This window comes from Pseudophryne corroboree, chromosome 3, assembly GCF_028390025.1.
Source record: "Pseudophryne corroboree isolate aPseCor3 chromosome 3, aPseCor3.hap2, whole genome shotgun sequence".
Classification (NCBI taxonomy): domain Eukaryota; kingdom Metazoa; phylum Chordata; class Amphibia; order Anura; family Myobatrachidae; genus Pseudophryne; species Pseudophryne corroboree.
The window spans coordinates 81,043,524-81,060,034 of record NC_086446.1 but is presented as its reverse complement, the minus strand read 5'-3'; the positions used below and the strand labels follow the sequence as shown (position 1 = coordinate 81,060,034).

The following is a 16,511-nucleotide window of genomic DNA, read 5'->3' as shown; positions in this document are numbered from 1 at the left end:
GGATACTCCCTGAGAATTCTTTGTGGGAAACTGCAGTCTCTTGTCTGGAGATTCCCGCTCTTTTTCATCATGAGAGGAGGGAAATTTACCTCAGCTGTCTTCCCTGAAACATGTGTACCCTTGTGTCAGGGACAGATGAGTCATCCGTGATATGCAAATCATCTTTTATTACAATAATCATATATTGAATACTTTTCTGCCATTTTGGCTGTAACTTTGCATTATCGTAGTCGACACTGGAGTCAGACTCCGTGTCGATATCAGTGTCTATTATTTTGGATAGTGATCATTGAGAGACTCTGAAGGGCTCTGCGACATAGGGACAGACATGGGTAGATTTCCTGTCTGTTCTCTAATCTTTTGTGCAATAAATTCACCTTAGCACTTAATTACACATATCCAAACAGGTGTCGGCGTTGTCGACGGAGACACCCTCTCACACACATTTGCTCCATCTCCTCCGTAGGGGAGCCTTTTACCTCAGACATGTCGACACACACGTACCGACACACCACACACTCAGGGAATGCTCATCTGAAGACAATTCCCCCATAAGGCCCTTTGGAGAGACAGAGAGAGAGTATGCCAGCACACACCCCAGCGCTATTAACCCAGGAATAACACAGTAACTTAATGTTAACCCAGTAGCTGCTGTTTATATTGATTTTGCACCTATATGTGCCCCCCCTCTCTTTTTACCCTCTTCTACCGTGTAACTGCTGGGGAGCTTCCTCTCAGCGGTGCTGTGGAGAAAAAACATGGCGCTGGTGAGTGCTGAGGAAGAAGCCCCGCCCCCTCGACGGCGGGCTTCTGTCCCGCTTTCATGTACAATTTTTGGTGGGGGCTCATACATATATACAGTGCCCAACTGTATATATGCAAACTTTTGCCAAAGAGGTCTCTAATTGCTGCCCAGGGCTCCCCCCCCTGCGCCCTGCACCCTTATAGTGACCGGATTATGTGGGTGTAGTGTGGGAGCAATGGTGCACAGCTGCAGTGCTGTGCGCTACCTCAGTGAACTGGAGTCTTCTGCCGCCGATTTCGAAGTCTTCTTGCTTCTTTCACCCGGCTTCTGTCTTCCGGCTCTGCGAGGGGGACGGCGGCGCGGCTCCGGGATCGGACGACTAGGGTGAGATCCTGTGTACGATCCCTCTGGAGCTAATGGTGTCCAGTAGCCTAAGAAGCAGGACCTATCTGCAGAGAGTAGGGCTGCTTCTCTCCCCTCAATCCCACGATGCAGGGAGCCTGTTGCCAGCAGAGCTCCCTGAAAATAAAAAAACCTGACAAAATACTTTCTTATAGCAAGCTCAGGATAGCTCACTAAACAGCACCCAGCTCGTCCGGGCACAGATTCAAACTGAGGTCTGGAGGAGGGACATAGAGGGAGGAGCCAGAGCACACCAGAATCTAAATTCTTTCTTAAAGTGCCCATGTCTCCTGCGGAGCCAGTCTATTCCCATGGTCCTTACGGAGTCCCCAGCATCCACTAGGACATTAGAGAAACCTTTTTGCCTCAATGTGCGGAAACTCCTCTCCTCTAACCTAAGCGAGTGTCCACGTGTCCTCTGTGCTGATCTTATATAACTCTCAGTTCTCCAGATGGGCACATAGACTGCTTCATGATTTTCTTTTGCTACCTATGCCATTCTGGTTAACCCTAGCACAGCAACTACAGGCATGCTGCTAATTTTGGTAGAAGCTGTGATGTAGACAAGCACAGAAGAGAGAGTAGCAGGACAGACGAGTAAGGCAAAGTAGGGCATAGCAACACAGAATGATGATGGCTCAGAGTGGGGAAGAGCAGCAAGTGGCAATAAAGCATTAGGCCAGAGCAGGATATACAGACAGATCAGGTGATGAAGAGCAACAGCACAGCGCATCTAAGCACGGAGATCGAAGGGAAACTACTCATCACTGACCGTGATCGCGCTGGGTGGAAAAATAAAAAATTGTGGGTCCCAGGGACCTCTCACTTTATACAAAAAGGGGTTCTACTCAACCATTACTGGGTCCCATCCCATATTATGGGGGGTGAGGGCAGTTGGGACAGTGCTGGGGTCAGGTGGCAGCTTGGGCAGTGCTAGAGGCAGGTAGCAGCTGCAAAGGGTTTAGTGCAAGCAGCAGTTGGGGTAGCTACTGAGGGTAAAGGGAGGAAGAAGTTGGGGTAGAGCTGGGGTTAGAGGGGACTGATGGCAGGTAGTGGGGTGCGGGGGTAGGAGAGGAAGTGCAGACAGCAGTCGGGGAAGTACGGGGGGGAAAGGAGAGGGTTAGGGGCAGGCAGTACTGGGAGTAGGGAGGAGTAAGTGTAGATTGCAGTTGCAGTTGAGTCAGCACTGGGGGGGCAAGGAGGACTGCCTCTTGCTCTGTAGACACATGCATATTTAAAGAGCTCCCAGATACTGCCCGGTTGCTTTGTGGATGCAAATAATTGTTTTCACAGCTTCCAGATACAGTCCCCACTTGTTGGCTTGACTGATAATCAGCCCAGATACTGCCCCCACTTGCCGGATACACAGAATGCACCTCAGTAGCAAAAGCTGCGCCATGCTGATGTCCGTATGAGAAACACCATATATGGTGGGGGAGGAGACTGGTCAGATCTCTGGGCTGGTAACAGGGTGAAGCGCAGGTGGCTAATATGATACAAAGTGTCTTCATGTACTGGGGAGGGTGTAGATTAAGAGATTGATGTAGTTATAGGACAAGGAGAATATGTGACTCTGCTCTGTAATAAGTGATTATTACTCACCTGTGCTGATATCTGTAGGGATTTCCTCCTCCTTACACTGCTGATCACCTCTCACATACGTCTCCTCTTCTCCCTCTATATCTTCTACCTTAACATTAGTCAGATGTACACCCTAAATAACCCCCAAACAATAAAATAACACTTTAGCATACTTGAGAGTAAACCGTAGAACATCCCTGGACAACACACACAGCTTCTCTACAGATCATATAGTGAAAAAAATAATTTGCTATTTCACTATCTGGAAAATATTTAATAAATCCCACCTACCCGATCATCCTGTGGGGTCCTGTGATTCTCTTCTGTACAGTCCTGTGTATATAGAGGACGGGGACATCTCTCTGGGGTATCTCTGTTACTGGGTACATCTGTAGGAGACAAACAGTGACTGAGTACAATGCGTATATGTTGTGAGTAACCCATAACTTCACAGGTAAAGCAGGAATGCAATAATCTCACTAAATAATGGCATTAATAACTTTAGAAATGGCTTGATTTTAGGACAGTCTTAAAAAATGTGTCATGTATTGCCAAAATCTGTACATATCCTGCAGTGTGGCTGCGGCAGCATCAGAAATGTTGTGGAAAAGCGATGGGACGATCCTGAGCAGTGATTGGCATGTGGCTAGTAGTGCAGACACAAATGTTCCTTTTTAAGCAAGTATTATGGGAGTCTTGTAGCGTGTCAATGCAAGCGGCTGCTTTCACAGATGCACAGACGCAAGCATAGGAGGTCATGATAAGACAATCAATCTGCTGGTGAAAGCTTTGATTGGGGCATTCTTATACGCCACCATCGGTCGCACAATCGGTAATACAGCACGCACAGGTACTAGAAGTGGGAGTCTCAGTCCTTGCTCATTTAACTGCATAGGTGCATACAAGGGGAGGAGTCTGTAGACCATCTGCATAAACTTGCAGACAGGCGTCCGCCAGTGGATGCTGCTGCGTGCACGTTTTTATGCATCTCTAAATCAGGCGCATATGTATTAATAAGGACATCTCCGGCAATTGTTGATCTGAAATGGATTCTCCAAAAATGCTTCATTTACTCATACATAAATACAGGAAAAAGTAAGAGTGAACCAGATAAGGAACATTCTGGAAAATTCAATTAAGTAGTGTAAAAAGATCTAATTGTAATCACTTGACACCTGGCAGGCGACTGTGGGCGGGTGCTGTACAAGAAGATCTACCTTAGAAGGTTACAGTATAAGGGGCCTAATTCACAGTTGATCGCAGCAGCAAATTTGTTAGCAGTTGGGCAAAACCATGTGCACTGCGGGGGAGGCAGATATAACGTGCAGAGAGAGTTAAGGGGGGTAGAAATTGCATGCGGGAAAAAAGGAATAAAAAAAAGGAATAAAAAAGTTAGTATTGGGTGTATGCTATAGGCCGCCTGGTATCAACGCATCTGATGAGGAATTGTTACTAAAGCAAATTGAAAGAGCAGCAGGAGTAAGAGACATAGTAGTGATGGGAGATTTTAACTATCCAGAGATAAACTGGAAAAACGAATCATGTGATACTGCTAGGGGCAATATGTTTTTAAACACACTTAATGATAACTACTTAGTTCAACTAATTGAGGAACCAACTAGGTACAATGCAATCTTAGACCTGGTATTAACAAACAATGGGGATTTGGTATCAGGTATTATAGTAGGGGAACCCATAGGAAACTGCGACCACAATATGGTCACATAAAACATCCGTTTCCATAAATAGCCCTATACTGGCTCAACTAGAACTCTAAACTTTAGCAAAGCAAATTTTGATAAGATGAGGGTATTTTTCAGGGATATTGAATGGGAAGGTTTGTTTTTAGGAAAAAATACTACGGAGAAATGGGAGGTACTAAAATTCCTGCTAGCTAAAAATACACTCAAATTTATTCCTACGAGCAGCAAAAAAAGGCATAAAAATCATAAGCCGATGTGGCTTAACAAAAAGATTAAGGAACTTATGGGCATGAAAAGGCGAGCATTTAAAAAATACAAATCTGACGGGGAAGCAGAGTCATTTCAGCACTATAAGGAATGTAACAAAATATGCAAAAAGGAAATAAGAGTGGCTAAAGTAGAAACTGAAAAACTAGTAGCAAAGGAAAGCAAAGCGAATCCCAAAAAATAAGAATTTACTTACCGATAATTCTATTTCTCGGAGTCCGTAGTGGATGCTGGGGTTCCTGAAAGGACCATGGGGAATAGCGGCTCCGCAGGAGACAGGGCACAAAAAGTAAAGCTTTACGATCAGGTGGTGTGTACTGGCTCCTCCCCCCATGACCCTCCTCCAAGCCTCAGTTAGGTACTGTGCCCGGACGAGCGTACACAATAAGGAAGGATTTTGAATCCCGGGTAAGACTCATACCAGCCACACCAATCACACTGTACAACCTGTGATCTGAACCCAGTTAACAGTATGATAACAGCGGAGCCTCTGAAAAGATGGCTCACAACAATAATAACCCGATTTTTGTAACTATGTACAAGTATTGCAGACAATCCGCACTTGGGATGGGCGCCCAGCATCCACTACGGACTCCGAGAAATAGAATTATCGGTAAGTAAATTCTTATTTTCTCTATCGTCCTAGTGGATGCTGGGGTTCCTGAAAGGACCATGGGGATAATACCAAAGCTCCCAAACGGGCGGGAGAGTGCGGATGACTCTGCAGCACCGAATGAGAGAACTCCAGGTCCTCCTTAGCCAGGGTATCAAATTTGTAGGATTTTACAAACGTGTTTGCCCCTGACTAAATAACCGCTCGGCAAAGTTGTAAAGCCGAGACCCCTCGGGCAGCCGCCCAAGATGAGCCCACCTTCCTTGTGGAATGGGCATTTACATATTTTGGCTGTGGCAGGCCTGCCACAGAATGTGCAAGCTGAATTGTATTACACATCCAACTAGCAATAGTCTGCTTAGAAGCAAGAGCACCCAGTTTGTTGGGTGCATACAGGATAACAGCAAGTCAGTTTTCCTGACTCCAGCCGTCCTGGAACATATTTTCAGGGCCCTGACAACATCTAGCAACTTGGAGTCCTCCAAGTCCCTAGTAGGTGCAAGGCACCACAATAAGCTGGTTCAGGTGAAACACTGACACCACCTTAGGGAGAGAACTGGGGACGAGTCCGCAGCTCTGCCCTGTCCGAATGGACAAACAGATATGGGCTTTTTTGAGAAAAAACCACCAATTTGACACTCGCCTGGTCCAGGCCAGGGCCAAGAGCATGGTCACTTTTCATGTGAGATGCTTCAAATCCACAGATTTGACTGGTTTTAAACCAATGTGATTTGAGGAATCCCAGAACTACGTTGAGATCCCACAGTGCCACTGGAGGCACAAAAGGGGGTTGTATATGCAATACTCCCTTGACAAACTTCTGGACTTCAGGAACTGAAGCCAATTCTTTCTGGAAGAAAATCGACAGGGCCGAAATTTGAACCTTAATGGACCCCAATTTGAGGCCCATAGACACTCCTGTTTGCAGGAAATGCAGGAAACGACCGAGTTGAAATTTCTTTGTGGGGCCTTCCTGGCCTCACACCACGCAACATATTTTCGCCACATGTGGTGATAATGTTGTGCGGTCACCTCCTTTCTGGCTTTGACCAGGGTAGGAATGACCTCTTCCGGAATGCCTTTTTCCCTTAGGATCCGGCGTTCCACCGCCATGCCGACAAACGCAGCTGCGGTAAGTCTTGGAACAGACATGGTACTTGCTGAAGCAAGTCCCTTCTTAGCGGCAGAGGCCATAAGACCTCTGTAAGCATCTCTTGAAGTTCCGGGTACCAAGTCCTTCTTGGCCAATCCGGAGCCATGAGTATAGTTCTTACTCCTCTACGTCTTATAATTCTCAGCACCTTAGGTATGAGAAGCAGAGGAGGGAACACATACACCGACTGGTACACCCACGGTGTTACCAGAACGTCCACAGCTATTGCCTGAGGGTCTCTTGACCTGGCGCAATACCTGTCCCGTTTTTTGTTTAGACGGGACGCCATCATGTCCACCTTTGGTATTTCCCAACGGTTTACAATCATGTGGAAAAAACTTCCCAATGAAGTTTCCACTCTCCCGGGTGGAGGTCGTGCCTGCTGAGGAAGTCTGCTTCCCAGTTTCCATTCCCGGGATGAAACACTGCTGACAGTGCTATCACATGATTTTCCGCCCAGCGAAAAGTCCTTGCAGTTTTTGCCATTGCCCTCCTGCTTCTTGTGTCGCCCTGTCTGTTTACGTGGGCGACTGCCGTGATGTTTTTCCCACTGGATCAATACCGGCTGACCTTGAAGCAGAGGTCTTGCTAAGCTTAGAGCATTATAAATTTACCCTTAGCTCCAGTATATTTATGTGGAGAAAAGTCTCCAGACTTGATCACACTCCCTGGAAATTTTTTCCTTGTGTGACTGCTCCCCAGCCTCTCGGGCTGGGCTCCGTGGTCACCAGCATCCAATCCTGAATGCCGAATCTGCGGCCCTCTAGAAGATGAGCACTCTATAACCACCACAGGAGAGACACCCTTGTCCTTGGATATACGGTTATCCGCTGATGCATCTGAAGATGCGATCCGGACCATTTGTCCAGCAGATCCCACTGAAAAGTTCTTGCGTGAAATCTGCCGAATGGAATTGCTTCGTAGGAAGCCACCATTTTTACCAGGACCCTTGTGCAATGATGCACTGTTTTTAGGAGGTTCCTGACTAGCTCGGATAACTCCCTGGCTTTCTCTTCCGGGAGAAACACCTTTTTCTGGACTGTGTCCAGAATCATCCCTAGGCACAGCAGACGTGTCGTCGGGATCAGCTGCGATTTTGGAATATTTAGAATCCACCCGTGCTGTTGTAGCAGTATCCGAGATAGTGCTACTCCGACCTCCAACTGTTCCCTGGACTATGCCCTTATCAGGAGATCGTCCAAGTAAGGGGTAATTAAGACGCCTTTTCTTCGAAGAAGAATCATCATTTCGGCCATTACCTTGGTAAAGACCCGGGGTGCCGTGGACAATCCAAACGGCAGCGTCTGAAACTGATAGTGACAGTTCTGCACCACGAACCTGAGGTACCCTTAGTGAGAAGGGCAAATTTGGGACATAGAGGTAAGCATCCCTGATGTCCCGGGACACTATATAGTCCCCTTCTTCCTGGTTCGTTATCACTGCTCTGAGTGACTCCATCTTGATTTGAACCTTTGTAAGTGTTCAAAATTTTTTTTAGAATAAGTCTCACCTAGCCTTCTGGCTTCAGTACCACAATATAGTGTGGAATAATACCCCTTTTCTTGTAGTAGGAGGGGTAATTTAATTATCACCTGCTGGGAATACAGCTTGTGAATTTTTTCCCATACTGCCTCCTTGTCGGAGGGAGACCTTGGTAAAGCAGACTTCAGGAGCCTGCGAAGGGGAAACGTCTCGACATTCCAATCTGTACCCCTGGGATACTACTTGTAGGATCCAGGGGTCCTGTACAGTCTCAGCGCCATGCTGAGAACTTGTCAGAAGCGGTGGAACGCTTCTGTTCCTGGGAATGGGCTGCCTGCTGCAGTCTTCTTCCCTTTCCTCTATCCCTGGGCAGATATGATCTTATAGGGACGAAAGGACTGAGGCTGAAAAGACGGTGTCTTTTTCTGCAGAGATGTGACTTAGGGTAAAAACGGTGGATTTTCCAGCAGTTGCCGTGGCCACCAGGTCCGATGGACCGACCCCAAATAACTCCTCTTCCTTTATACGGCAATACACCTTTGTGCCGTTTGGAATCTGCATCACCTGACCACTGTCGTGTCCATAACATCTTCTGGCAGATATGGACATCGCATTTACTCTTGATGCCAGAGTGCAAATATCCCTCTGTGCATCTCGCATATATAGAAATGCATCCTTTAAATGCTCTATAGTCAATAAAATACTGTCCCTGTCAAGGGTATCAATATTTTTAGTCAGGGAATCCGACCAAGCCACCCCAGCTCTGCACATCCAGGCTGAGGCGATCGCTGGTCGCAGTATAACACCAGTATGTGTGTATATACTTTTTATGATATTTTCCAGCCTCCTGTCAGCTGGTCCTTGAGGACGGCCCTATCTATAGACGGTACCGCCACTTGTTTTGATAAGCGTGTGAGCGCCTTATCCACCCTAAGGGGTGTTTCCCAACGCGCCCTAACTTCTGGCGGGAAAGGGTATACCGCCCATAATTTTCTATCGGGGGGAACCCACGCATCATCACACACTTCATTTAATTTATCTGATTCAGGAAAAACTACGGTAGTTTTTTCACATCCCACATAATACCCTCTTTTGTGGTACTTGTAGTATCAGAAATATGTAACACCTCCTTCATTGCCTTTAACGTGTGGCCCTAATAAGGAATACGTTTGTTTATTCACCGTCGACACTGGATTCAGTGTCCCTGTCTGTGTCTGTGTCGACCGACTAAAGTAAACGGGCGTTTTAAAACCCCTGACGGTGTTTTTGAGACGTCTGGACCGGTACTAATTGTTTGTCGGCCGTCTCATGTCGTCAACCGACCTTGCAGCGTGTTGACATTATCACGTAATTCCCTAAATAAGCCATCCATTCCGGTGTCGACTCCCTAGAGAGTGACATCACCATTACAGGCAATTGCTCCGCCTCCTCACCAACATCGTCCTCATACATGTCGACACACACGTACCGACACACAGCACACACACAGGGAATGCTCTGATAGAGGACAGGACCCACTAGCCCTTTGGAGAGACAGAGGGAGAGTTTGCCAGCACACACCAAAAACGCTATAATTATATAGGGACAACCTTATATAAGTGTTTTCCCTTATAGCATCTTTTTTATATATTTCTAACGCCAAATTAGTGCCCCCCCTCTCTGTTTTAACCCTGTTTCTGTAGTGCAGTGCAGGGGAGAGCCTGGGAGCCTTCCCTCCAGCCTTTCTGTGAGGGAAAATGGCGCTGTGTGCTGAGGAGATAGGCCCCGCCCCTTTTTCGGCGGCCTCGTCTCCCGCTCTTAACGGATTCTGGCAGGGGTTAAATATCTCCATATAGCCTCCGGAGGCTATATGTGAGGTATTTTTAGCCAAAATAGGTTTTCATTTGCCTCCCAGGGCGCCCCCCTCCCAGCGCCCTGCACCCTCAGTGACTGCCGTGTGAAGTGTGCTGAGAGGAAAATGGCGCACAGCTGCAGTGCTGTGCGCTACCTTTAGAAGACTGAGGAGTCTTCTGCCGCCGATTCTGGACCTCTTCTTACTTCAGCATCTGCAAGGGGGCCGGCGGCAAGGCTCCGGTGACCATCCAGGCTGTACCTGTGATCGTCCCTCTGGAGCTGATGTCCAGTAGCCAAGAAGCCAATCCATCCTGCACGCAGGTGAGTTCACTTCTTCTCCCCTAAGTCCCTCGTTGCAGTGATCCTGTTGCCAGCAGGACTCACTGTAAAATAAAAAACCTAAGCTAAACTTTTCTAAGCAGCTCTTTAGGAGAGCCACCTAGATTGCACCCTTCTCGGCCGGGCACAAAAATCTAACTGAGGCTTGGAGGAGGGTCATGGGGGGAGGAGCCAGTACACACCACCTGATCGTAAAGCTTTACTTTTTGTGCCCTGTCTCCTGCGGAGCCGCTATTCCCCATGGTCCTTTCAGGAACCCCAGCATCCACTAGGACGATAGAGAAAATTCTTTAAATACATTAATAGCAAGAGATTAAAGAAGGAGAGTATAGGCCCTTTAAAAGACAAGTTGGGCGTCTTCAGCAAAAATGATAATGACATAGCGGACACACTAAATTAGTTTTTTTCAACAGTATTTACTAGAGAGGACCCAATTCAGGGACTAACATATAATCTCAATAATGAGAATATCCCACTGATAGGTACTTATTTAAGCGAGGAAGTAGTCTGTGACCGATTAAAACATTTAAAGATTAATAAGTCACCAGGGTGGGTGGGGGGCGTGGCCTGGCCGTTCTGGAGAGTGGACGTGCTCTTCCCAGCTCCTGCAGGCATAGCCCTTAATAAAGCCTTTTTCCCTTCCTGCCTTATACCTGGATGCTCCAGGTTACCCTCTGTGACCCCTCCTGAGATGCTGTTGCCGCTGTGGGGGACCCGCGGAGTCGGGGAGTGCTTTTAAGCACTCCTGCGGATTGCGTCCTTCCCCCAGCGTGAAGCCGGGTCCTCAAGTTTGGAGACGGCCCGGGCCGGGGGTCCGGAAGCGGGATCTCGCCGCCGTTTGATCTCCACAGGCACCACCAGTCTTCCGTCACCTCGTCCAGGTCCCCCGCACCCTCGTCTGGAGGCTGGGTGCTGAATCTGGACGTGAGGGAGAGGTTATACCGGGACCGGAGCTTAAGCAGCGGCCATCTTGCCTGCCTCCTCCTGGAGCCGCCGAGCCGCTGACCGCATCCCCACCAACGTACCTCCTTCATCTCCCCTGCAGCCGGAGGCCCGCAACGCTGTGCGGTAAGCTGACCGGACCCCGCTTTCCTCCCCGCCGGCGCCCGCTTTCCTCCTGCTTTCTCCCTGCTATAAGCGCCGGAGTTCCGTGGACAGGGGCCGCAGCTGAGCCAGGGATCCCCGGAATGCAGGCGCTGGTCCTGGGGGTGCCTACTTGCGCTGGTGGGGCTGGACCGAGTGCTCCTCTGGCTACCAGGGTCCGTCTGTGTACCTCCAGGGACCGGGAGTCCACTTGCGGCCAGAGCTGTCTCATCTGGCTGGAACTTCCTCTCTGCCACCCACTTTGCCCTGCAGTACCCCTCCTGTCAGTCATCTTGCTGGGTCGGTGGGCCCGTGTGCGCTATCTCCACCCCTGCTGCTTGGCTGATTGCCTCTCTGCACCTGGCTCCTGCTCCTGGTGACTTGGTGGGGGTCAGTGTCCCTATCCTGCTACCGCTCATGGGAGTTCCCTGTGATCTGCACCTGTGCTGTGAGTAACTCCCCCCCCCCGCTTGGTGATAGCTACTGTTGCCTTGTATTCCTGAGCTGCGGGCTCCGCACTGCCCCGCTACCCGCGCCCCTCAGTGCCTGGGAACTTTCACGAGATACTACGCAGTGACTTTTGCGCTACTCTGACCCTGCCTCTCCGACAGCGGTGCACTATATTGCTGGAGTCTTCCTCATTTACATACTCCCGGGCGTCTACCCCGGGGTCGCTGACGGGATGCGAGCACGGCTGCTCTCCACCGGCTATGCTGTCTAACTAGTAGGGGAATGTTTCCCCCGTCATCCTTCTAAGACTATGGTGTTGTCCTTTTGAAATGGTCCTTTCATTCACCCTCTTCTGATGGCCAGAGGCAAGAAAAACCAACAGGGAAAATCCGCCCAGTCTACACGTAGTACTTCATCTCAATCGAATCTCCGATCCTACCTATCCATAGCGGCTGTTGTTGATCCCCCTCCTACTGCGCCTGATACAGGTATTGCCCCACCCACGATGGCTTCCTCTCCCCCGACTGGAGATCTACGGGCTCAAATGTCGCAAATGCAGGGCGAAATTGGGTAAATTCTGACCCACGTCTGCTCCCTTCCTTCTAAACAAGACATGCAAGCTCTGGAATGCCGACTTCAGGACTCTATTCAAACCCAGATCTCGTCGGTACAATCTGATATAACATTTGGGATCCAGAATTGTCTCCCTAGAGGAGGAAAGGGACACAGTGGAGGACCAATTACTCCAGCTTCATGACACGGTCGCTCAATGGGGTCGGACACGGAACTGATGCAGAATAAATTAGTCGACTTGGACAACAGAGGCCGTCGGAATAATATTAGAGTTCTGGGCCTCCCTGAAGAGGTTCCTTCATCCGGCCTTGTTGACGCTCTAACCAAAATATTCGGCAAAATCCTGGGCCTGGACTCCTCTGACTCGATTGAATTCGACCGGGCTCACAGAGGCCTCAGACCTAAAGGGCCAGAACGCCCAAGGGACGTTATTTGCAGACTCCATTATGTCTCACAGAGAGAGGAGATTCTTCGCAAGGTACGAGACTTGGAAGGAGTTGATTTTAATAGTACTCGGATCCAAATTTTCCAAGACCTCTCCTGGCGCACGCTCCAACAGCGGAGGTTGCTGAAGCCTCTGACAGAAACGCTGGGCAAACGTGACCTGAAGTACAGATGGGGTTTCCCGTTTTCCTTGCAAGTATCCCATGCTGGTAGGGTCCTCTCTCTCCAATCCCCGGTGGATTTGCCTGGATTTTGCTCTGCTTTGGGACTAGAAGATATTTCCCTCCCTGATTGGCGAGCTTTTACTCTCCCCACCCTGGCCTCTACCAATCCAACCAGAAGAGAGAGGTGGCACAAGGTCCAGAATCCAAAACGGAAATCCAAAGGCGAAGACCCTCTCCACTTGGTGGATGCCACTTGATGGGAGTGCGGCTGAAGGACTTTGCTAGTCCTTTTTCCAGTTCTGATTCTACAGGCTCCCGTGTCGAGTTTGCAGATGGACCCCTCTGTGAGACTTATTTGCTTCATTTCTGTTGTTTCTGCTTCATGACTTCAGCTTTGTGGGGTCTTTTTTTTTCTTTTCTCCCTCTCCCCCGGTCCCCCTAGGTGCTTGACAATATTCGTATCTTGTATTTCATCATTGTATCATGTCATAGCTGTCAACTACTAATTTGTTTTTAGACCTAGGACCTTACTTTTACGCATTTTCTTCACGCAGTTTTGGCCCTTATTGGTGCCGCTTGAACCCCTCCTCCCCCCTTTTTTTTTTTTTTTTCCCTTGCCCTGGAAGGACCATTCCCATTATTATTATTGCTATTATTATTGTTATTCATGTTACTGTTTTTGAAATGCACAACCAACACCGGTTATCTTTGTTGCTTACGCTCCACTTGAAATGAATGATTTTAGGGTGGCGGGGCTGCGGCACCCTACCGCTACGGTTTTCCCGAGACAGAGGCACCCTTACGGTCCCTTTCCTGTCCTGTTGCGGTATCTTACTGTTCGACTTACTCAGGTATGTCGCTTTCTCTCTTTCTTGTTCATGGATTCTCTTCTATTTTCTCTTTTCTCCCTAGTCCCATCCTTCCTTTTTTTCCTCTCGTCACCTGGTCCACAGTGTACGATCTTTGAGGTCCTACAACACCCCGACATATGGCTTCTACACTTAGGATAATCTCCATAAACGCCAGGGGTTTGAACGTCCCTGAGAAGAGGGCCGGTGCTCTCCGTTCGTTTCACGCGGAGAGGGCTGATATTGTCCTTGTGCAGGAGACCCATTTCCGACACTCCCCCTCTGCACCCCACCTTAGGAATAGGTTCTTTCCCACTTCGTATTATTGTAATTATTCCCAATCTAAATCTAAAGGTGTGGCCATCCTTTTTGCTAAACATTTACCTGTTTCCAATGTGATGGCCCACAGGTTGGAGAAGGGGAGATGCCTCTTACTTATATGCTCTATTTTTAACACGACCTTTACAATTGTTAATATATATGCTCCCAATCAAGGTCAACCTGCCTTCCTCGAGGCTATTATGGACAGGGTTGATGCGCTGAAACAGGGAATCCTGATTGTGGGGGGAGACTTCAACTGGGCCCTCTATTACACCCTAGACACCTCCTCCGAGTCACTGTTGGTTCGTCACCGCTTGTCCAGGAAGATGCGACGCCTCCTTCACGTCCATCAGCTGTCCGACGTCTGGCGCATATTTCACCCGTCTGACCGGGATTATACATATTATTCGGTTCCTCATTGTTCATACTCTAGGCTAGACTATATTCTACTTGACCACAGACACCTGTACCTGGCTTGCGATGCTTCCATAGGCCAGATGACATGGTCCGATCACGCTCCGGTCAGACTGGACATTTCCATCGGACCCCCTCCTGCTCAGCGACGCTCGTGGCGCTTTAACGAGTCTCTATTGCACGACCCGTACTGTAAAGCCCAACTTGAGGATGCCATTGATATGTATATTGATTGAAATGTCTCCCCTGATGTCTCTGACTTGACAATTTGGGAGGCTCATAAATGTGTAATCCGGGGAAAGTGCATTCAATTGGGCTCCTACTTAAAGAAACAACGTTTGGGCCAAATTGAGGGACTTTTGCGGCAAATTGAATCCCTAGAAACCGCCCATAAGGCCTCTCTCTCCCCTGACACCTATGTAGATTTGGTCGCGGCCCGTTCGTCCTTGAATAAATTGCTATTAGATAAAGTGAAATTCTCCTTTCGGAAGTGTCGCAATCGGTATTACCACTGGGGCAACAAGCCGGGCAAAATGCTTGCCAGGGCTTTACGTACCCAGAGGGCGCTCTCATTTATCCCCTCCATAAAGGACGCACAAGGCCGTCTTTTCCACGACACGGACCAAATTGCGGAGACATTCTGTTCATACTACACCTCCCTCTGCAATCTCCCCTCCCCCGATTCGACTAGTGATCGGTCGCGCAACGTGGACGCTTACCTTACAAAGATCGGCTTCCCTAAACTCTCGGAAGATGCCGGGAAGGAGTTGGAAAAGCCCTTTACTTCCCAAGAACTCGATGATGCCATTAAATCCACTCCTTCTGGAAAGAGTCCTGGCCCTGACGGTTTTACCATCAATTATTATAAAGCCTTTAGGGATAAATTGTCCCCTCTCCTCTTAGACGCATGCAACACAGTCTCCGATACTAACCCTTTTTCTAGGCAATCCCTTGAGGCCCACATCACGGTCATCCCTAAGGAAGGCAAGGACCCCTCTCTGTGTCCCAGCTACCGGCCTATATCCCTTCTCAATGTTGACGTTAAGCTCTTCGCCAAGCTACTTGCTAATAGGCTCAGGTCCCTCCTACCCTCCCTTATACATAATGACCAAGTGGGGTTTGTCCCTGGTCGAGAGGCGAAGGACAATACGTCTAAGATCATAGCTCTTATACACTACGTTTCCTCAAAGGACTCCCCGACGATCTTACCATCTACTAACGCTGAAAAGGCGTTCGATAGAATTGACTGGGGTTTTATGGCTGGGGTGTTGAGACACATGGAACTGGGTCCGACTTGCTTGCACCGCGTCCTAGCCCTTTACGCCTCCCCTTCGGCCAGAATTGTGATTAACGGTTCCTTGTCCGGATCGTTCGATATTAATAATGGGACTAGGCAGGGCTGCCCCCTGTCCCCCATGATTTTTATTCCCTGCATGGAGGCCTTAGCTAGGGCGATTAGGCTTAATCCAAATATTTCTGGGATCAGGCTCCAGGATAATGAATACAAACTTGCCCTCTTCGCCGATGATTTACTGGCTACAATCACAAACCCTACAGTTTCATTGCCTAATTTAATGGATGAGTTTAAAGCTCTTTGGCGAGCTCTCTAATTATAAAATAAATTATTCAAAATCAGTGGCCCTGAATCTTAATGCCCCGCCTGCCATGGTATCAGGACTTAAAGCGGCACTCCCCTTCACCTGGCACACCTCTCAATTGAAATACTTGGGGACTATCATTACCAGGGATCTTTCACGTCTTTTCGATTCTAACTTTACCCCCCTCCTAACTAAACTTCGTGCAGACCTCCAGTCCTGGACTTCCAAGTCTTTCTCCTGGCTAGGCAGACTGGGTATTCTCAAGATGAATTCCCTCCCTAAAATCTTGTATCTATTGCAGACCCTACCGATCAAAATTTCTCCAACATGGTTTCGGGAGGTCCAACTGCTATTTAGAGAAATTATCTGGGGAAGCAAGAGGCCGCGCTTGAAATTTTCCATGATGGTTAGGCAGAGAGACAAAGGTGGCCTTCGCCTGCCAGATATACAAGGCTACTATCGAGCCTGCCATCTCCAAAGGATTCTTTGGTGGTCTAG

General features: G+C 48.6%; 1 protein-coding gene across 4 annotated transcripts in view; it reads right to left on the bottom strand.

The window, feature by feature from the left end:
• LOC135054810 (oocyte zinc finger protein XlCOF6-like) overlaps positions 1–16,511 on the bottom strand; it is a 131,587-nt gene that overhangs the window by 34,144 nt on the left and 80,932 nt on the right. For all 4 annotated transcript variants that reach the window (XM_063958171.1, XM_063958170.1, XM_063958173.1 and 1 more), the window contains 2 exons: positions 3,020–3,117; positions 2,750–2,861 (listed from right to left, as the gene is read on the bottom strand). In XM_063958171.1, the coding sequence (XP_063814241.1) occupies positions 2,750–2,861; positions 3,020–3,117 (210 nt within the window). The remainder of the gene's footprint in view (positions 1–2,749; positions 2,862–3,019; positions 3,118–16,511) is intronic.